The sequence below is a fragment of the Diospyros lotus genome, chromosome 15, assembly GCF_014633365.1.
Source record: "Diospyros lotus cultivar Yz01 chromosome 15, ASM1463336v1, whole genome shotgun sequence".
NCBI classification, from domain to species: Eukaryota; Viridiplantae; Streptophyta; class Magnoliopsida; order Ericales; family Ebenaceae; genus Diospyros; species Diospyros lotus.
This window is the reverse complement of record NC_068352.1, coordinates 31,392,892-31,411,354: the sequence shown is the minus strand read 5'-3', so window position 1 is coordinate 31,411,354 and position 18,463 is coordinate 31,392,892. Positions and strand designations below refer to the sequence as shown.

The window sequence follows — 18,463 nt, the reverse complement described above, 5'->3', positions numbered from 1 at the left end:
ACATTATATGGAGTTGAGAAAAATTATGATGATGGGAATTATTATAAAGTCTAAAATAACCTAACTTTGAAAGTTGGTCCCCAATACAATGAGACCCAATAGGAGATTGCCCCCCCTAATAAATTTATTGAATAAATCAAGAAACCAACCAAACACCCTTAAGCTCAGTTTATTAAAAAAATAATTAATAATTTTTTTATTTTTAAATAAAATATAATAAGTGTACATCTTCTTTAAAATATAAATAATTTTATTAGTCGGTAAAATAAATAATATATAATTATAATCTTTATATAAAATAATTAAAAAAATATTATTAGTACACCTTTGTGTATATTTTGAACTACACAAAAATATATTAATAATAAAAAAAATTTCATAAAATATATTAAAATATATAAAAATGAGAAATATTTTTACCATAATATTCATTTATATAGCCGACACATAGTATCACTCAAATAACTATGTCTTTTATTTTGTACATAATAATAATAAGTGCTTGTGCCACGTGTACTAGTTTCGCGACTCCTATTGGTTAACTATTGTCACCGTCCCCTGAAGAATTGGCCCCACATGGATGCAGTTTGAATTAAAAGCACATAAATCCTGTCGCCTCCATCTTCCACGCGCTCAATTTGAGATTCCACCACTCGCCTCTCTGTCTGCCACGTTTCATCTCCTATTAGACTATTAAGAAGTAAGGTTTATATTATATTATGGTATTAACGTTGTATCACATGACACTATATGGCTTTTGATGTTATTGTAGACTATATATATATGATAAAGGTTAAAATACATAATATAGTCTTTGTTGTAACATAACCCCTCGAGAAGTGGGTTAAAATAGGTCGATCCAAAATAATCATTTAGGAGAAGAAGTTATCCCGAAATGTCTGATTACTAAACTAATAATATGCATCTACATCCAAAAAAATTATATTACGTTTCTAGTACCGTGTACCTTGGAGAGCAAAATTATTTTTTCAAGCATCACGACTCTAGAAAAAGATGTTTTCTTGAATAATAAACATGTTCTTTTGGAAAAATTAAAATATATAATGCAGTCTGTCTTGATGTTTGACGTAAATTTAAAGATAGTATTTTTTGTATTTTAAAAACTACACTGAATATCTTTAATTATTTTAAAAGTTATATTAAATTATCCAATATTGTTGAATTTATGATATACATAATATTTTTAATATTTATATGGTTCTTTTTTGATCACCCTTAATAAATTAATGACTTAGGCCTATAAGAAAATGCAAGATGCTCGTTAGGGTTAGTAAATGGAATGTTTCTTTTAAAGCCAAACAATCAGAATAAAGTGTTACCTTATGAACATTTTCTTCTTCTTTTTTTTTCATGTCTAAGCAAGAAATGAGAGATTTTAGAATTAGAAATTTAGGATTAGTGTAATTTCAATGGGTATGCATAACGTAATTTAGTGAAAGTTTTGGAGTACAAAGTGTAATTAAATTTACTCAATGATAAAATATTCATTTTAGATAAATTACACCTAAATTCCTTGTTATTTAAGGATTATTTATAAAAAGACTTCGTCTAATATAAAAAAAAATATATCTTTATAACTTAATTTTTTTGGCCAAATCCATATTTTTGTCCTTATATTATGACTTTTTTTTTTTTGAGTGGCCATCTTAATTTTTTATCGTTTTGATTATATTCATGTTTATACATTTTAGAGTTAATTTAACATTTATATTTGAACTTTTTTTTTCGTGTGATAACTTAAATTTTTCATTATTTTGATCACATTCTTATACCTGTATTTTTAAATTAATTTAATTCCTATACTTTAACATATAAAACAAATGATTAAATTTACTCATCTCATTTTATATTTTTTTTACATATTAAAGTATATGAGTTAAATTGACTAAATAATATAGATACATGAGTGTAATGAAAATAACAAAAAATTTAGATTATTGCACACAAGAAATATCAAATTACATGAGTTAAATTGACTTAAAAATACAAGTTTATGAGTGTAAATAAATAATAAAAAATTTAAATAACAATATAAAAAAAATATGAAAGTACAAAAATAAAAATATGGGGTTTAGCTTTTTTTTTTATTCAAAAATATTTTAAATTCTTATAATTTAAAAATGCCTCAATAGTAGAGATGGCAAAATGGGCTTGGCCCGACGGGTGGCCCGTTGGGGCCCAGCCCGGCACCGGGCTAGGGCCAATATTTTGCTGGCCCATTTAAGGCCGAGCCGATTTGGCCCGGCTCGCTTGGCCCGCTAATCGGCCACACCCCTCAAACAGCCTTCGCCCCTCGCTCTCACCCTCGCCCTCACCCTCTGTCTCGCCCTCGTTCTCAGCCTCACCTCTCGCCCTCTGTCTCGCCCTCGCCCTCACCCTCTTTCTCGCCCTCACCCTCTGTCGCCCTCGCCCTCGCTCGCCCTTTATCTCGCCATCGCCCTCACCCTCATCTCACCATCGCTCACTGTCCTCGTCTCGCCCTCACTCGCCGCCCTCGCTCGTCCTCGCTCGCCCTCTGTCGCCTGCGCCCCTCATTCTCAGTATCGCCCCTCGCCAAAAATGGTATAAAAAAAAAAAAAAATTGGGCGGGCTGGGCTAGCCCGTTTGGCCCGCGGGCCCGTGTAGGGTCGGGCTAGAGCCAGCAATTTGCTGGTCCATTTTTAAGCGGGCCGATTTGGCCCGGCCGGCTTGGCCCGCGGGCCACTTGGTGGCAGGCCGAGCCGGCCCATTTTCCATCTCTACTCAATAGGTTGGTATATACTCGGACATCTTATTCAGAAAGATTTTTAAAATAACCGAAGGGATGTCAAAACAAATAAATAAACTACAAAGATCGTTATATAAATGGCCAAACTATAAGGGGTCTAAGTGTAATTTTCCCTTTTATTTTAGCGCGTTACCAAACTGGTTTCTCATGCGAGTGGGACTCGCTCCGGTCGTCGGCATCCCGGACCGAAACCACTTGCCGTTTCGAATCCGAAAGCGAAGCTTCGCGGCTAAGGCCGTGTTTGGGTGTCCCCAAATCCGTACGTTGAACGGGGAACTCGACTTTGAAGTCTTCTTCAACCTCAGAAACCAGCAGCAGCATGACAGCAAACAGTATATCTGTGTCCTGTGTCCATACATTCTTTCCGATTCCGAGAATTTTACGAGTTTCTGTGTTCCATTCATCCTAGGGTTATACATCCATGTTTATGTATGTATAGGCCTGTATAGATATATTCATACATAGATATGGTGATGGCGGAAACGGAGATCGGGCAGAAGAACCGGCGAAGTATGTGGCGGCGGGGGTGGTTGATCGGGGCGGTGATCGTAGTTTTAGTCGCTACGTCCTTCGCCTCCAGGCATTCGCAGAAGATCTCTCTCTTCCTTTCCAATCACAAATTGTGTAGCTGTTCTCAGGTTCCTCTCTCTAATCATTATAACGTTTGAGTTGATGTGCACTTTCCCTGTTTGGGGATCGCAGCCGGTTTTGTTGTTTGGAACTGGAAAATGATTTGAAACGTCGCCGTAATTTGGATTTTGTATGGCCGTAGAATGCTTACTCATCAAAGAATCTGCTTTCGAATTGTTCGATTCTACTGGGCATAGGAATTGCTGGAACTTTTAATTTCTTGGAAGTGGCTCTCTTGTCATTGGTGGATTCGTGTAAACTTATGAGAGTGAATGAATTTCTTTAGTATCGGAGTTGAATTGATGTTTGCTTCGTCTAATATGTTGTATAGGCAAAGAGCCATAGAACGCCATGGTAAAAAATATTAAGAAACATGAAAGTGTGAGACCCTTAGGCTATGTCTGGAACTTGGAATTGTGTGGGGAAAAAAATAAAGCAAAAGGATAGGAAAATGAAATGAAAGAGTTGAATTTGGATTTACTAGTTCTTTTGGTTGGGTTAGAAATCTAGAAAATGAGAGAAGATGGACATTTTTTTTTTTTTTTGGCTATCCATTAAATATGCATAGGTACAAGTGATTTTGTTTCCTTTTCTTTTTGGTTCACTTTCATTTCCTTGATAAATCCTAGTCCCAAACATAGTTAATGGTTACTTTTGCTGCAGGAATCACGGAAATATACAGGCATGGTTGAAGATTGCTGCTGTGATTATGAGACAGTGGACAATCTTAATGGAGAAGTGTTGCATCCTTTGCTCCAAGAGCTTGTTGCAACCCCATTCTTTCGATATTTCAAGGTCTAGTGAAGATTGAAATTGGTTGGTTTAAAATGGATGTCTTTCCTTTAATCATCCGAAATAAAAAACAAGTTGAATTCTATTCAACAACTAATGACTTAGTTTGTTTTAATTTTTTATTACTATCTTGTCTTATTTTCTAGTGATGAATTTTAATTTTGTTAAAAGAGTTGAATGCTTGCTGGCTTTAATGTTTGTGGAGGAACAATTTCATATTTATTGGGAGCTGAAATACAGCAAGGAAAATGAATCACTTTTGTTTTATCATCAAGTTATCCAATCCCTTTGGGAATACTTCCTTCTATTTATTATTATTAAGCACCAAGTTAGAGGGCAGAAGAAACTGTTTACCTAATGTAGATATATTGTTTTACCAGTACTTCACTGCTTAGTAGCTCCTTCGAGGAGAGTGAATGGGATGAAACATGTCTTTAGCCAAAAAGGTAGAGGGAGACCAAAAACAATTTAGTGGGAGACTCTTAGGTATGATATGAGTTATAAGGACTTCATAAATTCATAGATAGAAATGACTGGAGAATTAGAATTCATGTAATTGGCACTGGCACCACATGGTAGGATTAAGGCTTGATATGTTGTTATTTCATGGCTTAGTCAACATTTATTCATGAAACATTTTGTTTGCTGTATTCATTACCAAAAAATTTAATTAAGCTCGGTTAATCTTGAAGTCTTGTTCAAGTAATCTGTTAGAGTCAGATAACTATCAAGTAGTTCCAAGCAGCCTTTTTCTGCTAAATTACATGATTGTGTCAAGAAGTATTGATGCCATTTTGGGGCATGCCCTGCTTATTGATTGGATACACGTGTCAAATTGTTTTTGTCTATTTCCTTCTCAGACTTGCTGAGTCTGGATAAACTACATTTGCTTTGCGCTCAGTGGATAATGTTTTGCTTCTGTACCAGCTGAAATACTTTTGAGATGCCTAATTGAGCTCTTATCTCTGGTACAACTGCCAACAATCATGTATGTTCTTTGTTATTTTAACATGATGGTTCATCAAACACGTTGACAGAACTGATATGGGTTAAACAAAGAGCCTGATTTCTTTTTAATCTCTACAAGTTTGCAAGAGAGGAGTCATCTCTTGCATGCATAGGTAACTGAATTTAATATCCTAGCTGAAGGTGGAAGCATAATAAAATAGTGGAAACCAAATATGCAGACGACTTAAAAGTCTAAAAATGTAAAAAAAGAAAACCCATAATGCCACCCTGAAATGATTGGATTTGACAAAAGCATCCTTATTTGAGATTGTTTTCAATCTCTCCTCACCACTGCTTCAGCTCCTAAGTTGGTGTCCTGTAATATCAAGAGTATAGGTCTTGAAGGGCAATACCTCTTAGTGACGTGTACATCTATCTGAACAGGTGATAAAGGAGTCTTTAAAGCATTCTTGTTGTGGAAAATTTTTGAAACTCAATGTTTCCTTACTAGAATAAAATGAGATAAATTTTTATTTATTTGTCTTTATTCCTTCCTTTTCTGTTTCCCCTGTAATTGAGGCTTGGTTACTGAGATCTGGTGTGGATGGGGAATAAGGGATTGGACTGGAGGTGATGTTATGTTTTCCAATGTTTTTCCCTTGAATGATAGTTTTGAGGATGACAAACCTTAAAAGTACCTGTCTACTTTTCTTGCCCCAAACTTAGGCCAATAATAGGGCTGATATCATGGATTCTGTCCTATATAGCTAATCTATCTATGCAATAGGTGAATTCAGATGCAAATAATGTGCAGCAAGAGCTTTATCTAATCTAACTGAAAAATATATGCAGACGAAGTTCTGTTAGAAAATTGGGAATTCTAAGCTATGAAATGTAATTGGTGGATTCAGATGCAAATAGCATGCAACAAGTAGCTTTATTTGTTGCAATGAATGAAATTCTTTAGGAAGTTTCTGAATTCTAAGCTACTAAATATAACTTTATATGTACTTAATTTATTGTCTAAGGACTTGCACATATGAGATTATACTGCATCCTTCTGAGCACCAACTGCTGATTACCATTATGTTAGTGAACATGCCTGCCAAATGGCACTGTTACTGCTTAGTAGGAGATAAAGAATCCAAGTTGCAACAAACTGAAGCCATTAAATGTTAGGATAATGGGGTGATAGCATAGACAACTACCAGAGGGATTGGATTATTTTTTGCTCAAAACATTTATGAATAGTATGGATACATTTCTACCCTCAGAAAGGTTGTCTGATCATATTTTGTGGTGCCAGGCAGTATCCTTCATACAAATTCAAATTGAAAAGATGAAGTATTTCTCATTTGGAAATATTTCCTAGGATCTTGGATTACTTGGTGATTCCTTGAAGCTGATTTGTATGTTGCTTTTGCAGGTAAAGCTGTGGTGTGATTGCCCTTTCTGGCCTGATGATGGTATGTGCCGCTTGCGTGATTGCAGTGTTTGTGAATGTCCTGAGAGTGAATTTCCAGAAACTTTTAAGAAGCCATTTGGCCGCGGTCTTCCATCTGATGATTTGGTGTGCCAAGAGGGGAAGCCACAGGCTGCTGTTGACCGTACACTAGACAGTAAAGCTTTCAGAGGCTGGATGGAAATAGATAACCCATGGACCAATGATGATGAGACGGACAACAGTAATTCTGTCTTTTTTTGATGATGCTGAATATTTCATTATTTTCCAAGCCCTGAAGTTATTTGTTTATTGGTTGCTAGATGTTCCTGAAATGTGTGTTTTTTTGTGTTACTTATAAAAAAAAAAAAAAAAAGTTGTGATTTTTCAATATTTTAACAAGGGAAGGCACTATTTTTATAGTTGATGTTGGTTATCAATCTGCCATAGTGGGATATCAATTTTTGTTTGTTCCTTCAAGTAGATCATTTGAGAAGAGAACATTAAGGGGTTGACTAATGAATTTGTATCTGCAGGTGGGATGACATATGTGAATCTTCAATTGAATCCTGAACGTTATACAGGCTATGTTGGTCCATCCGCTAGAAGGATATGGGATGCTGTGTATTCAGAAAATTGTCCAAAATGTGAGTTCGTCAGTAGCAGAATATTCTGAAAATTAGCACTCAACCACACGGCTTTTGAATATGCTCTGTCAGAAACACACAATAGTGAGGATGCTAGGCTGCTTTGTCTTGCTGGCTACTTGTAGAGCAACACTATCCTAGGTTACACGAAGCTTGAACATTCTTATATGGGATTAAGATGTGACCTTTCAGTTGTTATGTTCTAACTTGGCCTTTTTAACTCATGTTGAAGAACTGGTCCATCATTGTTGTTGGATATTTGAAATGAATGGTTGCGTCCATAAAAGTAGTCTTTCAAATGAGGATAATTCCCCCAATAATAAAGGTTGTGCTAGCAATATAATTCCTTCAATATTGGTTTTGATCAGCAGCCAAGAAGAATGCTGAGTGTGATTAGCTTAGCATCATCTTCCTGTAGTGTTTCTCCCCCTTAATTTGATAATCTTTAAACCTGGCCTTTTGTTGATGGACTTTGATTTGCAGTTCTTTCTTTCATGCAGATTCATCAGGAGAAATTTGCCAGGAGGAAAAAGTCTTGTACAAATTAATATCTGGCCTTCACTCCTCTATTTCAGTCCATATTGCTGCTGATTATCTGCTTGATGAATCTACCAGCCTGGTTTGACTCTTTCCTTTGCATATCTTTGAAATTTTCTGTATGATATCTCATGATTGGTCCTGTTCTGAGTTGTGGACTAATGTAGTGGGACTTGAAAGCTTTCTCAGGTCAAAATAAATTAGCTAATAGAGGTTACTTTCTTCTTTGTTTCTTTTTCTTTTTTTTTTTCTTTTTTTTTGTGGTGACACTGTTTCTTATTCCTTGCAATCAAGCTTAATTAGAAAGAAATGATACATCTCGGGAGCTTTGTCATAAAATCTGTAGAATGGAAATGATTTGATCATTAAACAAATATATTCTTGTAAAGCTTTCTGAGAACTTACTTCCTTCAAGTTGTTTAAACCAAAGTAGCCTATAGAAGCTTATCATTGTATTTTCCTTTTCATAGATCAACAGGAACCTGACATTCCTATTTTGATACTGCAGTGGGGTCAAAATCTTGATTTGATGTACAATCGTGTCTTGAGATACCCTGATCGTGTTAGAAACTTGTACTTCACCTTCCTCTTTGTTCTTCGAGCAGTGACAAAAGTAAGAAGTCTGCTCATCTTTGTTTAAAAAAGGACTATATGTCAAGAACCTTTCTTATTGTTTTGAAATGTTTCACAGGCAACAGATTACTTGGAGCAGGCCGAGTACGACACTGGTAACCATGCTGAGGATCTGAAAGCACAATCCCTGATGCGTCAGTTACTTTATAACTCCAAACTGCGAGCTGCATGCCCACTTCCATTTGATGAAGCTAAGTTGTGGAAAGGCCAGAGTGGGCCTGAACTGAAGCAGCAGATTCAAAAGCAATTCAAGAATATCAGGTTACAAAGCTGAACAAAAATTACATTCCAGGTTCTTATATGTTCCAGGCGGTTCTACACAAATTACCGCCCTTTTTATGATATCAGATGGCATTTAACCTAGTGATAAAACAACAATTGATTGTTAGCTTACTTGACCTACCACACCATTCATCATTAAATCAAGACCATACTTTTATATGGTTTCTGTTCATCTGGTTGTTAATTTAGTTCTATCCATAATTCTCCAATTTACAGTGCCCTAATGGATTGTGTGGGATGCGAAAAGTGCCGCCTCTGGGGAAAGCTTCAGGTTCTTGGTCTTGGCACCGCGTTAAAGATCCTCTTCTCTGTTGATGGTCAAAACCACCCAGATCAAGTTGTGAGTCTCCAGATTTATGATATTTGCCAATTTCCTTCTCAAATTAGTTCGAACTTGCAACTCTCCGGCCAAGATATTTTCATTCCATTCAATTAGCAGTTAATATAGTTTCATCCGAACTCCTCTCTCTCTCTCTCTCTCTAGTGTTTATATAACTCGTCTTTACAGCTGCACCTGCAAAGAAACGAAGTCATTGCTTTGATAAACCTGCTCAATCGGCTCTCTGAATCTATCAAACTCGTCAAAGAAATGGGACCTTCAGCTGAGACTCTCATCGGGGGCCTGATCCAGGAACCAACCAGCCAAGACACCTTTTCATTTTCATGGCGAAGACTATGGGAATCAATGATCGGGTTATGGTAATTACCTACTCGCATTCTTGCTTCGATTCATCATCTTTCTCCCTGATGCGGCTAATCCAAACAGATATCTACTGAAATGATCTTTTCAGGTTGAGGAAGACATCTTCGTAAAACATGTTAAAGATGCCATTTTGAAGAAATGGAAAACATTAAGCTGAGGAGCATAGGGCAGGGGTTAGGCACATTGTTTCTGAGTCATACAAATGAATTCATATATATAGAGATACCATCCATGAGTAATTGCAGTATGCTGTTGGATTTTAACATTTTCTAAGCCATGGATTAGACAATGAGCATATATGCACCTCAAAAGGGTTAGTTAACTGTACATTCAGAGATTCTTCCAAGTGTGTTATCATCTCTTTACCTAATTACTGTTTAGCTTTTGTTCTTTTTATTCCTTTTGCTTAATATAAATTTTGTTTAGCTACTTGTAACTTGTAAGGTTTAGCCATGGATTGGTCACTTGAGGTGCTGATTTATTCTGAGTTTGTCACTTTCATTTATAGTTTTTGACTCAAGCAAATGTACCCATTTGGTATAACTTTAAAATTATTATTGTCGAAATATAATAATTCAAATTTATTTATTATAGATCAAGATTCAAGACTTTATAAAGATTATCTTTCTTTTCTCCTAAACAACATTGATCTTCTCATATTATAGTTGTGTTCTATCTCTATAAAGTTTTGGTCCCGATTATATGAAATAATGTTTTATTATTGATCAAGGCACGTAAAAAGTACTTTTATGTTAATCAATAGCATGGACAAATGAGTATTGAGTAACAATATTGTATATAAAAAATTATTTTTGTTTTTACTTGACTTATTAATGTTAAATGGGTTTTAATCAAATGAAATAGAAGCTAAATTACATGTTAGAGTTGTTGTCTCAAGTAAGGTTAATGTTGGCTTTAGCAGTGATAATGGATCGTTATTTTAGAGGATATAGATAGGTTGTGGTTAACATGTAATTAGAAATTAAGTTGGGGGTAAATTAGGAATATCCATATGGATTATATAATTACCTAAGAGTTATTGTCCTAATTTTCTATAAATAGAGTAGGGGACTAGGCAGTTTAGCAACGCATGAAATTCACAAAAAAGTTAAAAAAGAAATATTGTGATTCTATAATAACTCTTTATAATCTTAGAAACTTATAATCATGAGTTATATTGATCGTATTCTATTCAATCAAAAAAGATTACTCTCAATGGTTCTAAAACTAAATATAGAGTTGTCTTAATGAATAATCTAAACTGAATATAGGGTTTTTCTTTAATTTCAATCAGTCAATGAGTTTGTATGTAATAAAAAAAATTATAATTACGTCTAAAAAAAATAGATTTTAGTGCGACAATATTACACATTTTTTTTTCTTAAGTATGCTGTATATTTTATAAATTAGTATAAGATGAAAGCAAATGAATTGGTAAAATACATAAATATATTTAAATAAAAAATTAAATACTAAAGTGATAAATTACAACCAACCCCCCCTCCCCGTCCAAAAAAAAAAAAAAAAATGGCTTTATCTTTCAGAGGAAACCCAACAAATTCGAAGCTTTGAACATGAAAAAGGCGGTGGCATCGATGGCGTCTCGGGCAAGCAGAATCAAGTCGAAGCTCCAGTCTGCGCTGGACGCGACCGCCGTGGAAGTGGAAGACGTCTCGTACCAGCACGCGGGCCATGCCGCCATGAGAGGCAACCCTAACGGCGAGACTCACTTCAACGTCAAGGTCGTCTCCGTCAAGTTCGACGGCCAAAGCCTGGTTAAGCGCCACCGCATGGTCTACGATCTCCTTGCGGACGAGCTCCGCTCTGGCCTCCACGCCCTCTCTATCGTCGCCAAGACTCCTGTTGAAGATTCCGGTAGCCGATAGGTCGATTTCCTACCCCCTTTCTGTTACTGATGACTCGGAACTCAAAATTGATAAATCCTATTATGGCCCCTCTGAACTGTGTGATTTCTGGATTCTAATTTAATGTTGCTTTAGCATGCTTTTCCTTCTCAATATCGAGTCTTTTCCGGAAGAAAAAGGTTAAAGAAATAAGAATATATTACAATCATCTAATCACATTGTTAGACATGTTCTAGTTAGGTCCCATAATCACTCTTTTAATGCAACTAATTTATAGATTTAGTGGTATGTACAACACAATCAAACCATCATCACATAACGGGTTCAAATGGATGATTGGCATCATCCAAAAAATCAATACACAACTTTTCTATTTTACTTCATCCCTGCTAATCCATGGATGGTTGGCATCATCCAAGGATGCAGGAGTTGAAAAGAAACAAAGATTCTTCACCACCATTCACATGACTGCTCTGCCTGCTGTTCCTGTTCCAATATTCCATCCTCTCTCCTTTTCTCTTTGGTTTTGCTTCGACTGAATGTCTTTGGTTGCCCGTCTAGCATTGTTTAGGAGTACTCTATGAGCCGCCCTCCCTCTGCTTCCAATGGAAACTCTAACCTTCTCCATCCCCACATTTATACCCCCTCTTCTTATATTTTGCTGCAATTGGGACCTCATTTGCATCCTCTTTTGAAAGCTTCGTCTCAATATGCTGCTTAGCTTCTTTACTCCACTTTTATGATCTTTAGGACTATCCCAAGGTGTGGGTTCAGGAAAGCTTTTGGCTTCATCTCCATCTGTCTCTTCACTCATATTGGCTTGGATTGGTGGCAATGGCACCAGTGGTTGCGTGATCTTGGCTAGGTTCACTGCACTGGGTAAAGGAATTAGGGAGTTTCTCCGTGGAGCTGAAGATGATGGAATCTTTTGTACGGTTGGGCAGAGAGAAGCTCTGCCAGTCCTCTTTGGCATCATAGGTTGTTCTGCCAGTTCAGGATTGTTTTCTTTCTCTGTGGGATCATTTTGCTTAACAACAGTATCTGTTGTAGGAGGAGGTGATGGAAGCTTGTAGCTGTTGTTATCAGTGAGCGGCCGAGTTTGATTGAGTTGCTCTTTGCCTTCATTAAAATTCTTGTGCATTCCAAATGGTCTACTTGCAAGTGGTGGCCTTGCAGGTGCACAGTTCTGATCTTCTTGCTGTTGTCTCATTACTTGCTGTTGTTCTGCAAGCTTTGAATCAACATGCTGCCGGGCCAGCCTTCTCTCTACCAGGAGTTGTGATTCCAACTCTTTAATCTGCCAAATGAATCCGTCTCACACCATGACTTAATTGTTATCCAAATTTAAGGAGAAAGGTTTTTTATTCAACATACCTTGTCCTGCAAGTTCTTGTTTTTCATGTCTTTTTCTTTTAGCCTCACATCCAAACCATGAATTGTGTCCTCCATCTTCTTAATTTGCACATCTTTACTCTTCAAGTCTAGTTTGGTCTTCTCAAACTAACAAGCATAAAATGATAATTTGATTTGTAACTTCTAGGACAGTAAAGAGATGGAGGATGCAAGAAGGGTGAAAATTCTGTATGTCAGAGGTTATTGTTACCAATTGTTTGTATTTCAAGAGTTCAGAGCTGTCCAATTGCTTCTTTGCAGGACCCAACTCTATTCCTCTCACTCTGCTTGCAAAGTTGAGTGAACAAAGAGTTTCACTAAGGTCGTTCTCATTTGGACTAATCTGTACGAACATCAGTGTCTTTGAATCTCCTCCTATGAACACAAATACATTGTAAATAAGTTTCATTTCCGAGCATAGATAAACTCAACAGCCAAAAAGGCTGTTTCTTGCTACTACGTAATAGAAAACAAAGTACCTAGAGAGTCTTGAAGCAAGTGAGTTAGCTTGGAGTTCCTACACCAAACATCATGGTCCAGAACAGATGAGTACTTAGGAGCAGAAAACAAATGTAGAACTTACAAATTTAAGGAATGAATGAGTTAGCTACTTGAGTACCTAAAAGGGATGTGCGGGCTCTTAGTAGCAAGGGCAGATATGACATCTCCAAGTGCAGAAAGCGACCTATTAATATTTTGGGTCTCCTTCAGTCTTTCACCTTGTACTTCAGTCTTAGCTACTCTCTCACTTCCTGCTAAATCAACCAGCCAAAGCTTGCTTCTTGTGCATTCCCCATTCAACAAATTCTCCCCTTTCACCATCACACGGTGTATGCTGCACTAGAAAGCAGTAGATTCCAACTTTAAGTATGGTTCTTTGTCATATGAAATTTATAGAATCAAATGAAGAGGAATTGTGCTGAAGTGACAAACCAGTGGGATCGGCTACTGTGCTCATTAGCATTTGTCGATCCAACTGCCCTTGCATTACTACCAGTCTGTAGAACTTCCCAAACCTCACTCATGTTGTTCACATGAGCTTCAACCAGTCCTGGGACATCATGTATTCCCTCCCCTACTTGCCTTATTTCAAGCCTGCAAACACCCAATTGGATTGTGAGCACAAAGTAGATAGCATCTAGTCTTCAATGTATTTGAGGGTTTCAATAAGTGAACCTTTTCTCTAAAATTACTCTAAAATTAGGGAACAGGTTCATCCTAATACCAATTCACGTTGCAGAAGACTAAGCAATCTCATTCTAGAAACTCTAGCTGGACTTTTCCAATGTCTTTTGACCAACATAAAAGATTATGCAAGGAATTTAGTGTGCTTCTCTGATAAGCCAAGATGAAAATAAAAGTTCCATTCTGAAAGAAGATGAGCAGCAGGTAAGTTAGCCTACCTCTTTGCAGTTACACCTGGCTGAGATCCTGGTATGAGCAAGTCTCGTATCTGCTCATTATATACCTCCAAAACACTCACAGATATTTCATATTCAAACTGCTCCTTTCTCTCCTTAATGATGCGAAACAACTCCTCGAGAGTTCTGAAGTTCACTCCCCTGGCCTCGTCTGTGCCCTCCATTGTAAAAGTTTTCCCAGTTCCTGTCTGTCCATAAGCAAATATGCACACATTGTATCCATCCAGGACTGAGGTTGCAAAGGGGGCTGTATCCTCAAAAACTTCAACTGTGCAGCAAATAAGCAATAAGAAATGGAAAACATAGGCATGGAAACAGGAGGAGTTCGTTAGAACAAAGTGAGTGAACAGATGCAAAGGTATCCCTTGCCAACCATGGATAGCTGCTAATTAATCACTGGTTACCTTGACTTGATTGAGGTCCAAAAAAGGCATCAAACTTGAAGGTCTTTTTGGCTGCACCGTTTGATTTTACTGTTAGCTCGCCATCTTTAGAAGCTTCAAAATCAATTGACATTGAAGCTCCTGCAGTAATCTCTTCAGTGTTCAAAGGTCTACACCGGCAGAAAACCCTAATGTTGCCTGCAAGGGAAAGCCATGATTAACTAAGTTTAATTCAATTTTCTATTTCCTAGAATCACTGCAAGAGATGGAACAATCTCCTGACCTTTCAACTCCAGAATCTTGTTGTAGAGTTCCTTTTGTTCCTTGGCTCCTTTGAGGAATTTGAGTTTAAGATCTTCATGCAATTCTACCTGCTGACATACTGTCAACAGAGACTCAAAAATTAAGGGGGTAAGAAGACTGAATGGAAACAGAGTTAGAACGATGGGCATGTAAACTTACATTTGGACTGAATGATAGAGCTCATGTTGCCCATATCTACCAAGTACTTTTTATATGACAGTGCCTCGTCTAACAGGCTGATTTGTTCCATTTTTAGAATCTGTTAGAAAAAGATCCCAAAAACAAGTTAGCATGCCTGCAGAATAAATAGAACTTAACAAGGGACTCCCTGCTTTGTGAGGGTTGGGGGTCGTCCTTGTACATAGCTTTGACCTTATACAAAGAGGTTGTTTCTACAACTCAAATCCATGACCTTCTAATCACAAAGATGGAGTATTATAAAAAGGAATTTTGAGAGCACTACTCTTGATACGTGGATAGAGAGTTTGAAATGAGTTAGGGAATGGAAAGATTGAAGGCTACAAGTTGCAGTACCTTCAATTTCCTTTTGAGGTCTCTCAAGGATGAAAACCATTTGCTCTTCTCTTTCACTTGTCCTTCAATGGCAAAAGCTGTCCCAGAAAGGGAAAGAAAATCAGACCTGCAAATCTAGAAGCACTTAAGAATGGAGACAATCGACACTCAGAACTGCCGTACCTAGCGAACCAACATGCATCGACTTGCGCATGAGTTCATTCTGGAGCTCCTGCAAAGACCTCCATGCTTCCTGGCACTCCTTGCTCTTACATTCATTCTCCCTCTTGAGTTCCTCCAAAGCCCTCCTTGTTTCATTTAGTTCCTTCTGGCACTGATACTCTTCTTGAAGCTTTTGTATTTGTCCTTCCACTTCACAGTCCCCACTATCCTAATGCACATCATTAACACAAGTACAATTAAACAAATTTATTCTGTTCACTACAGTTACATAAAAAACTTGCAACCATAGATAGGTTTCACAAGAAATATTACTTCTGGTGGCTCACATTCTGGCACTTGGGAGATTCCTATAGCTTCAAGCAATTTAACTTCCTCTAGACCTGGTTGAGGAGCCAATAGATATCTTTCTTAGTACTTAGAAAGGTGGGTATAAAAGGTTCTTTATTTTTTTTTCTATGTGAAAAGGGGAGACCCAGGAGTATAGGAATCCGGTGAGGCCCTTCAATTGCTGACTTCCAGGCCGAGCACCTAACCATATATTACTCCGGAGTAGAATTCTTTACTAAGATCATAGGATTGGGATTCAATACTATCTTATGCAAACATTTCCTTAAACATGATCTTTCACTTACTTGCAGAATGATCTTTCCTCACAGAAATGCCACACACAAGAGGGTTTCCAGTCACGCCTTCAAATCTGAGAAATAATCCCTCATCACCACTGATAAAAGCCTTCAAATTGCTTATAACCAGAGGCTGGTTTCCACCGACACTCGCATAAATGTCTATGCAGGAAACAGCCTGGAACATAACACAATCAAAAAATCTGATTCAGCAAGCTACCCCCATCTTTCAATATGTGAATTGTTATAGAAGTCGAACTTTGTAATCCACGGCTTCTTACCTTCTTCTCTTGTATGTAGACATCGAAAACTCTCATCCCGGGAGGGCCATCTGTGAACACAATCTCCGCGAGGTGCAGATCAACGATGTAATTCCCACTCTCCTGTGTCTTCAGATGATAGGAAAAGTTGCCAAATCTTGCAGTTTGGTATAGAACAAGCTCTTCCCCATTCCCAACTTTGGTGTCAGTTGTTATAGTGTCGCCTCCAGTGAACCAACTGTCCTCCAGAAACTTAGTCCCATCTAAAGCTGTGTAGCCATATGTTGAGCCTGAATTGATGCTTAGAACAGGGAGGGATTTGCTCGGAACCTTGGGTTCAATCCCCGGGACTGGAAGAAGCTCCAAAGAAGCTTCTGGGCTGACATCTTCCTCCCCGGCTTGCCAAGAAGCTGCAAACCTTGCAGCCCCTGGGGTTTCTTGGCTTCCATCCACTTCAGGCCCATTGATGCCATTCTCTAGAGAAACCTCTATGGGGAGTCCCCTCAAGAACTGAGGGACCTCCTCCTCATAGCTGCTTCTGCGAATGTCAGGCGACCCGGTGCAGATAACCAAGTCTGGGGATGTCAGAGAAAACCCGAACATCGATCGAGCTGGAAAATAGAAATCAAGAATAGGGTAGTCAGCAAATCCTTCCAAGATAACCCAGAGAGGAAAAAGAACAGAGCGCCAAGTCTTCTTGAAATTCCTACCGTTAACGGGACTCTTCTGAACCGGATCATCAAACTTTTCATCATTGTTGGGTTCTGAACTTCCATTTTGCCAATAATCACGCTTCACTGCGAAAATTAACAATCATTTCCAAGATCGGGAAGGGTTTGCCTGGGTTCTAATTAAAGTCGCGATATGAAGTTTTGGAGATAGTACCTTCGCTTTCATGTGGATGAACCTCGTCGGGATCCGCCATTGTTGAAGCTCTTGAGCTCGGCGAAGTGATTGAAACGTCTGCAATGCGAAATTGCATCGGTTATAAAGCGTCTGCAATCGAGAGACAGACAGAGACAGAGACAGACTTACGAGGAGAGAGAGAAATGTGTTGTTGCTGCCAAGAAACGTCGGTGATGAGAAGTGGGTCACGCCATTGATGGGCTTCCATTGATAAGAGGAGAGAGAGAAACAGTTTGAATTGAAAGCGTGGGTAATCGAATACTCTCGCTCGCCTTTCTTCGAGAGATAAAAGGGGTTTAAAATGCTTTCTGAATCAGAGAGAGAGGGAGATGGCGATGATTTCGTTTGGTTTTGGAGCAAGCATTCATTTTGCCGTTACGATTAGAGGGGACCGTTGGCCTTTTTGAATTTTGAAATCTAACCCTGAGAGAAAAAGTGAGGTCAAGGGCTTGCTTTTTGTCCACACCGCGACTGACGGTGCTGCTATTGTTTTGGTCTCAAATACTAAATACATTTATATTAAGCCTCAAATACTAAATACATTTATATGAGATTTTTTTAAATTTAAATAAAATCCAGTCTCTGAAAAATTAAAATTAAATTGAAACGATATGGGATTTACCTTAAAAGATATCAATAAGGTTTAACCATTCTTATAGAAAATAAGTTGGGCCAAGGCGGGCCCTCTGGACATAGGTTGAGTGGTCAGATGAACAATATGTCGGTGTCAATTTGGTGGGTTGTAAATTCGATTCTTGCTCAACGTAATGGTCAAAAGGCTTAATCTGTGAATTACTTTTCCTGACGTAATTGATGACATGAATACCAAGGGTCGTGCAAGGGCAATCATCCCCAATTAGGCCAAGATAGACTCAATAATTAAGATGGTTTCAAATTGATTCATACCTAACATGTTAATGTAGTTATGCTTGACTTGATCGATAATCGAAAAAAAAAAAGTTGATATTAAATTTTGGAAGTATTTATAAAATTAGTTCAAAAATAAAAAAATATTGTTATGGAATTAGAAATAATTATTATGATTTTAAAATATATTTCATGTAATTTTATTTCTAAAAAAGTGTATCATGCGTTTAGTTAACAAGTTAAAAATTCCAAGGCATTGTGGGCTGGCCGAACTTACTTATAGCAGGGCCATGTTTGGCCACCCTGGGTGAGCCCAGCATGCACAGTGCCGAGCCTAGCAAGACAC

At 37.7% G+C, this 18,463-nt stretch overlaps 3 protein-coding genes across 3 annotated transcripts; 2 read left to right on the top strand and 1 right to left on the bottom strand.

Moving 5' to 3' along the window:
* Window positions 1-3,011: 3,011 nt before the first annotated feature.
* LOC127792595 (endoplasmic reticulum oxidoreductin-1) lies at window positions 3,012-9,908 on the top strand. The gene is made up of 10 exons (XM_052323148.1): window positions 3,012-3,426; window positions 4,082-4,213; window positions 6,585-6,843; window positions 7,136-7,246; window positions 7,747-7,865; window positions 8,292-8,396; window positions 8,475-8,677; window positions 8,915-9,038; window positions 9,207-9,397; window positions 9,490-9,908. Exons 1-10 carry the CDS (start codon window positions 3,256-3,258, stop codon window positions 9,509-9,511), a joined length of 1,437 nt encoding a protein of 478 aa, XP_052179108.1. The 5' UTR covers window positions 3,012-3,255; the 3' UTR covers window positions 9,512-9,908.
* A 1,006-nt stretch (window positions 9,909-10,914) lies between these two features.
* LOC127792571 (protein BOLA1, chloroplastic) lies at window positions 10,915-11,419 on the top strand. Its single transcript, XM_052323103.1, has one exon. The coding sequence runs from the start codon at window positions 10,976-10,978 to the stop codon at window positions 11,285-11,287; it is 312 nt and encodes a 103-aa protein (XP_052179063.1). The 5' UTR covers window positions 10,915-10,975; the 3' UTR covers window positions 11,288-11,419.
* A 27-nt stretch (window positions 11,420-11,446) lies between these two features.
* Window positions 11,447-17,680, bottom strand: LOC127792570 (kinesin-like protein KIN-14Q). The gene is made up of 18 exons (XM_052323102.1): window positions 17,380-17,680; window positions 17,230-17,307; window positions 17,055-17,141; window positions 16,366-16,955; window positions 16,094-16,262; window positions 15,774-15,841; window positions 15,462-15,669; window positions 15,300-15,376; window positions 14,925-15,024; window positions 14,746-14,844; window positions 14,484-14,660; window positions 14,062-14,347; window positions 13,592-13,753; window positions 13,278-13,493; window positions 13,138-13,175; window positions 12,870-13,033; window positions 12,641-12,766; window positions 11,447-12,563 (listed from the first exon to the last, which is right to left on the bottom strand). Exons 1-18 carry the CDS (start codon window positions 17,456-17,458, stop codon window positions 11,727-11,729), a joined length of 3,561 nt encoding a protein of 1,186 aa, XP_052179062.1. The 5' UTR covers window positions 17,459-17,680; the 3' UTR covers window positions 11,447-11,726.
* Window positions 17,681-18,463: the final 783 nt, after the last annotated feature.

Coding starts and splice junctions, on each gene's coding strand:
- LOC127792595 (XM_052323148.1), top strand. CDS start 3,256: ATGGTGATGGCGGAAACGGAGATCGGGCAGAAGAACCGGCGAAGTATG. Junction 4,214..6,584: donor CATTCTTTCGATATTTCAAG/GTCTAGTGAAGA, acceptor TTGCTTTTGCAG/GTAAAGCTGTGGTGTGATTG. Junction 9,398..9,489: donor GAATCAATGATCGGGTTATG/GTAATTACCTAC, acceptor TGATCTTTTCAG/GTTGAGGAAGACATCTTCGT.
- LOC127792571 (XM_052323103.1), top strand. CDS start 10,976: ATGAAAAAGGCGGTGGCATCGATGGCGTCTCGGGCAAGCAGAATCAAG.
- LOC127792570 (XM_052323102.1), bottom strand. CDS start 17,458: ATGGAAGCCCATCAATGGCGTGACCCACTTCTCATCACCGACGTTTCT. Junction 15,025..15,299: donor ACCTCAAAAGGAAATTGAAG/GTACTGCAACTT, acceptor TTTTTCTAACAG/ATTCTAAAAATGGAACAAAT. Junction 13,494..13,591: donor CACAGTAGCCGATCCCACTG/GTTTGTCACTTC, acceptor TTTCTAGTGCAG/CATACACCGTGTGATGGTGA.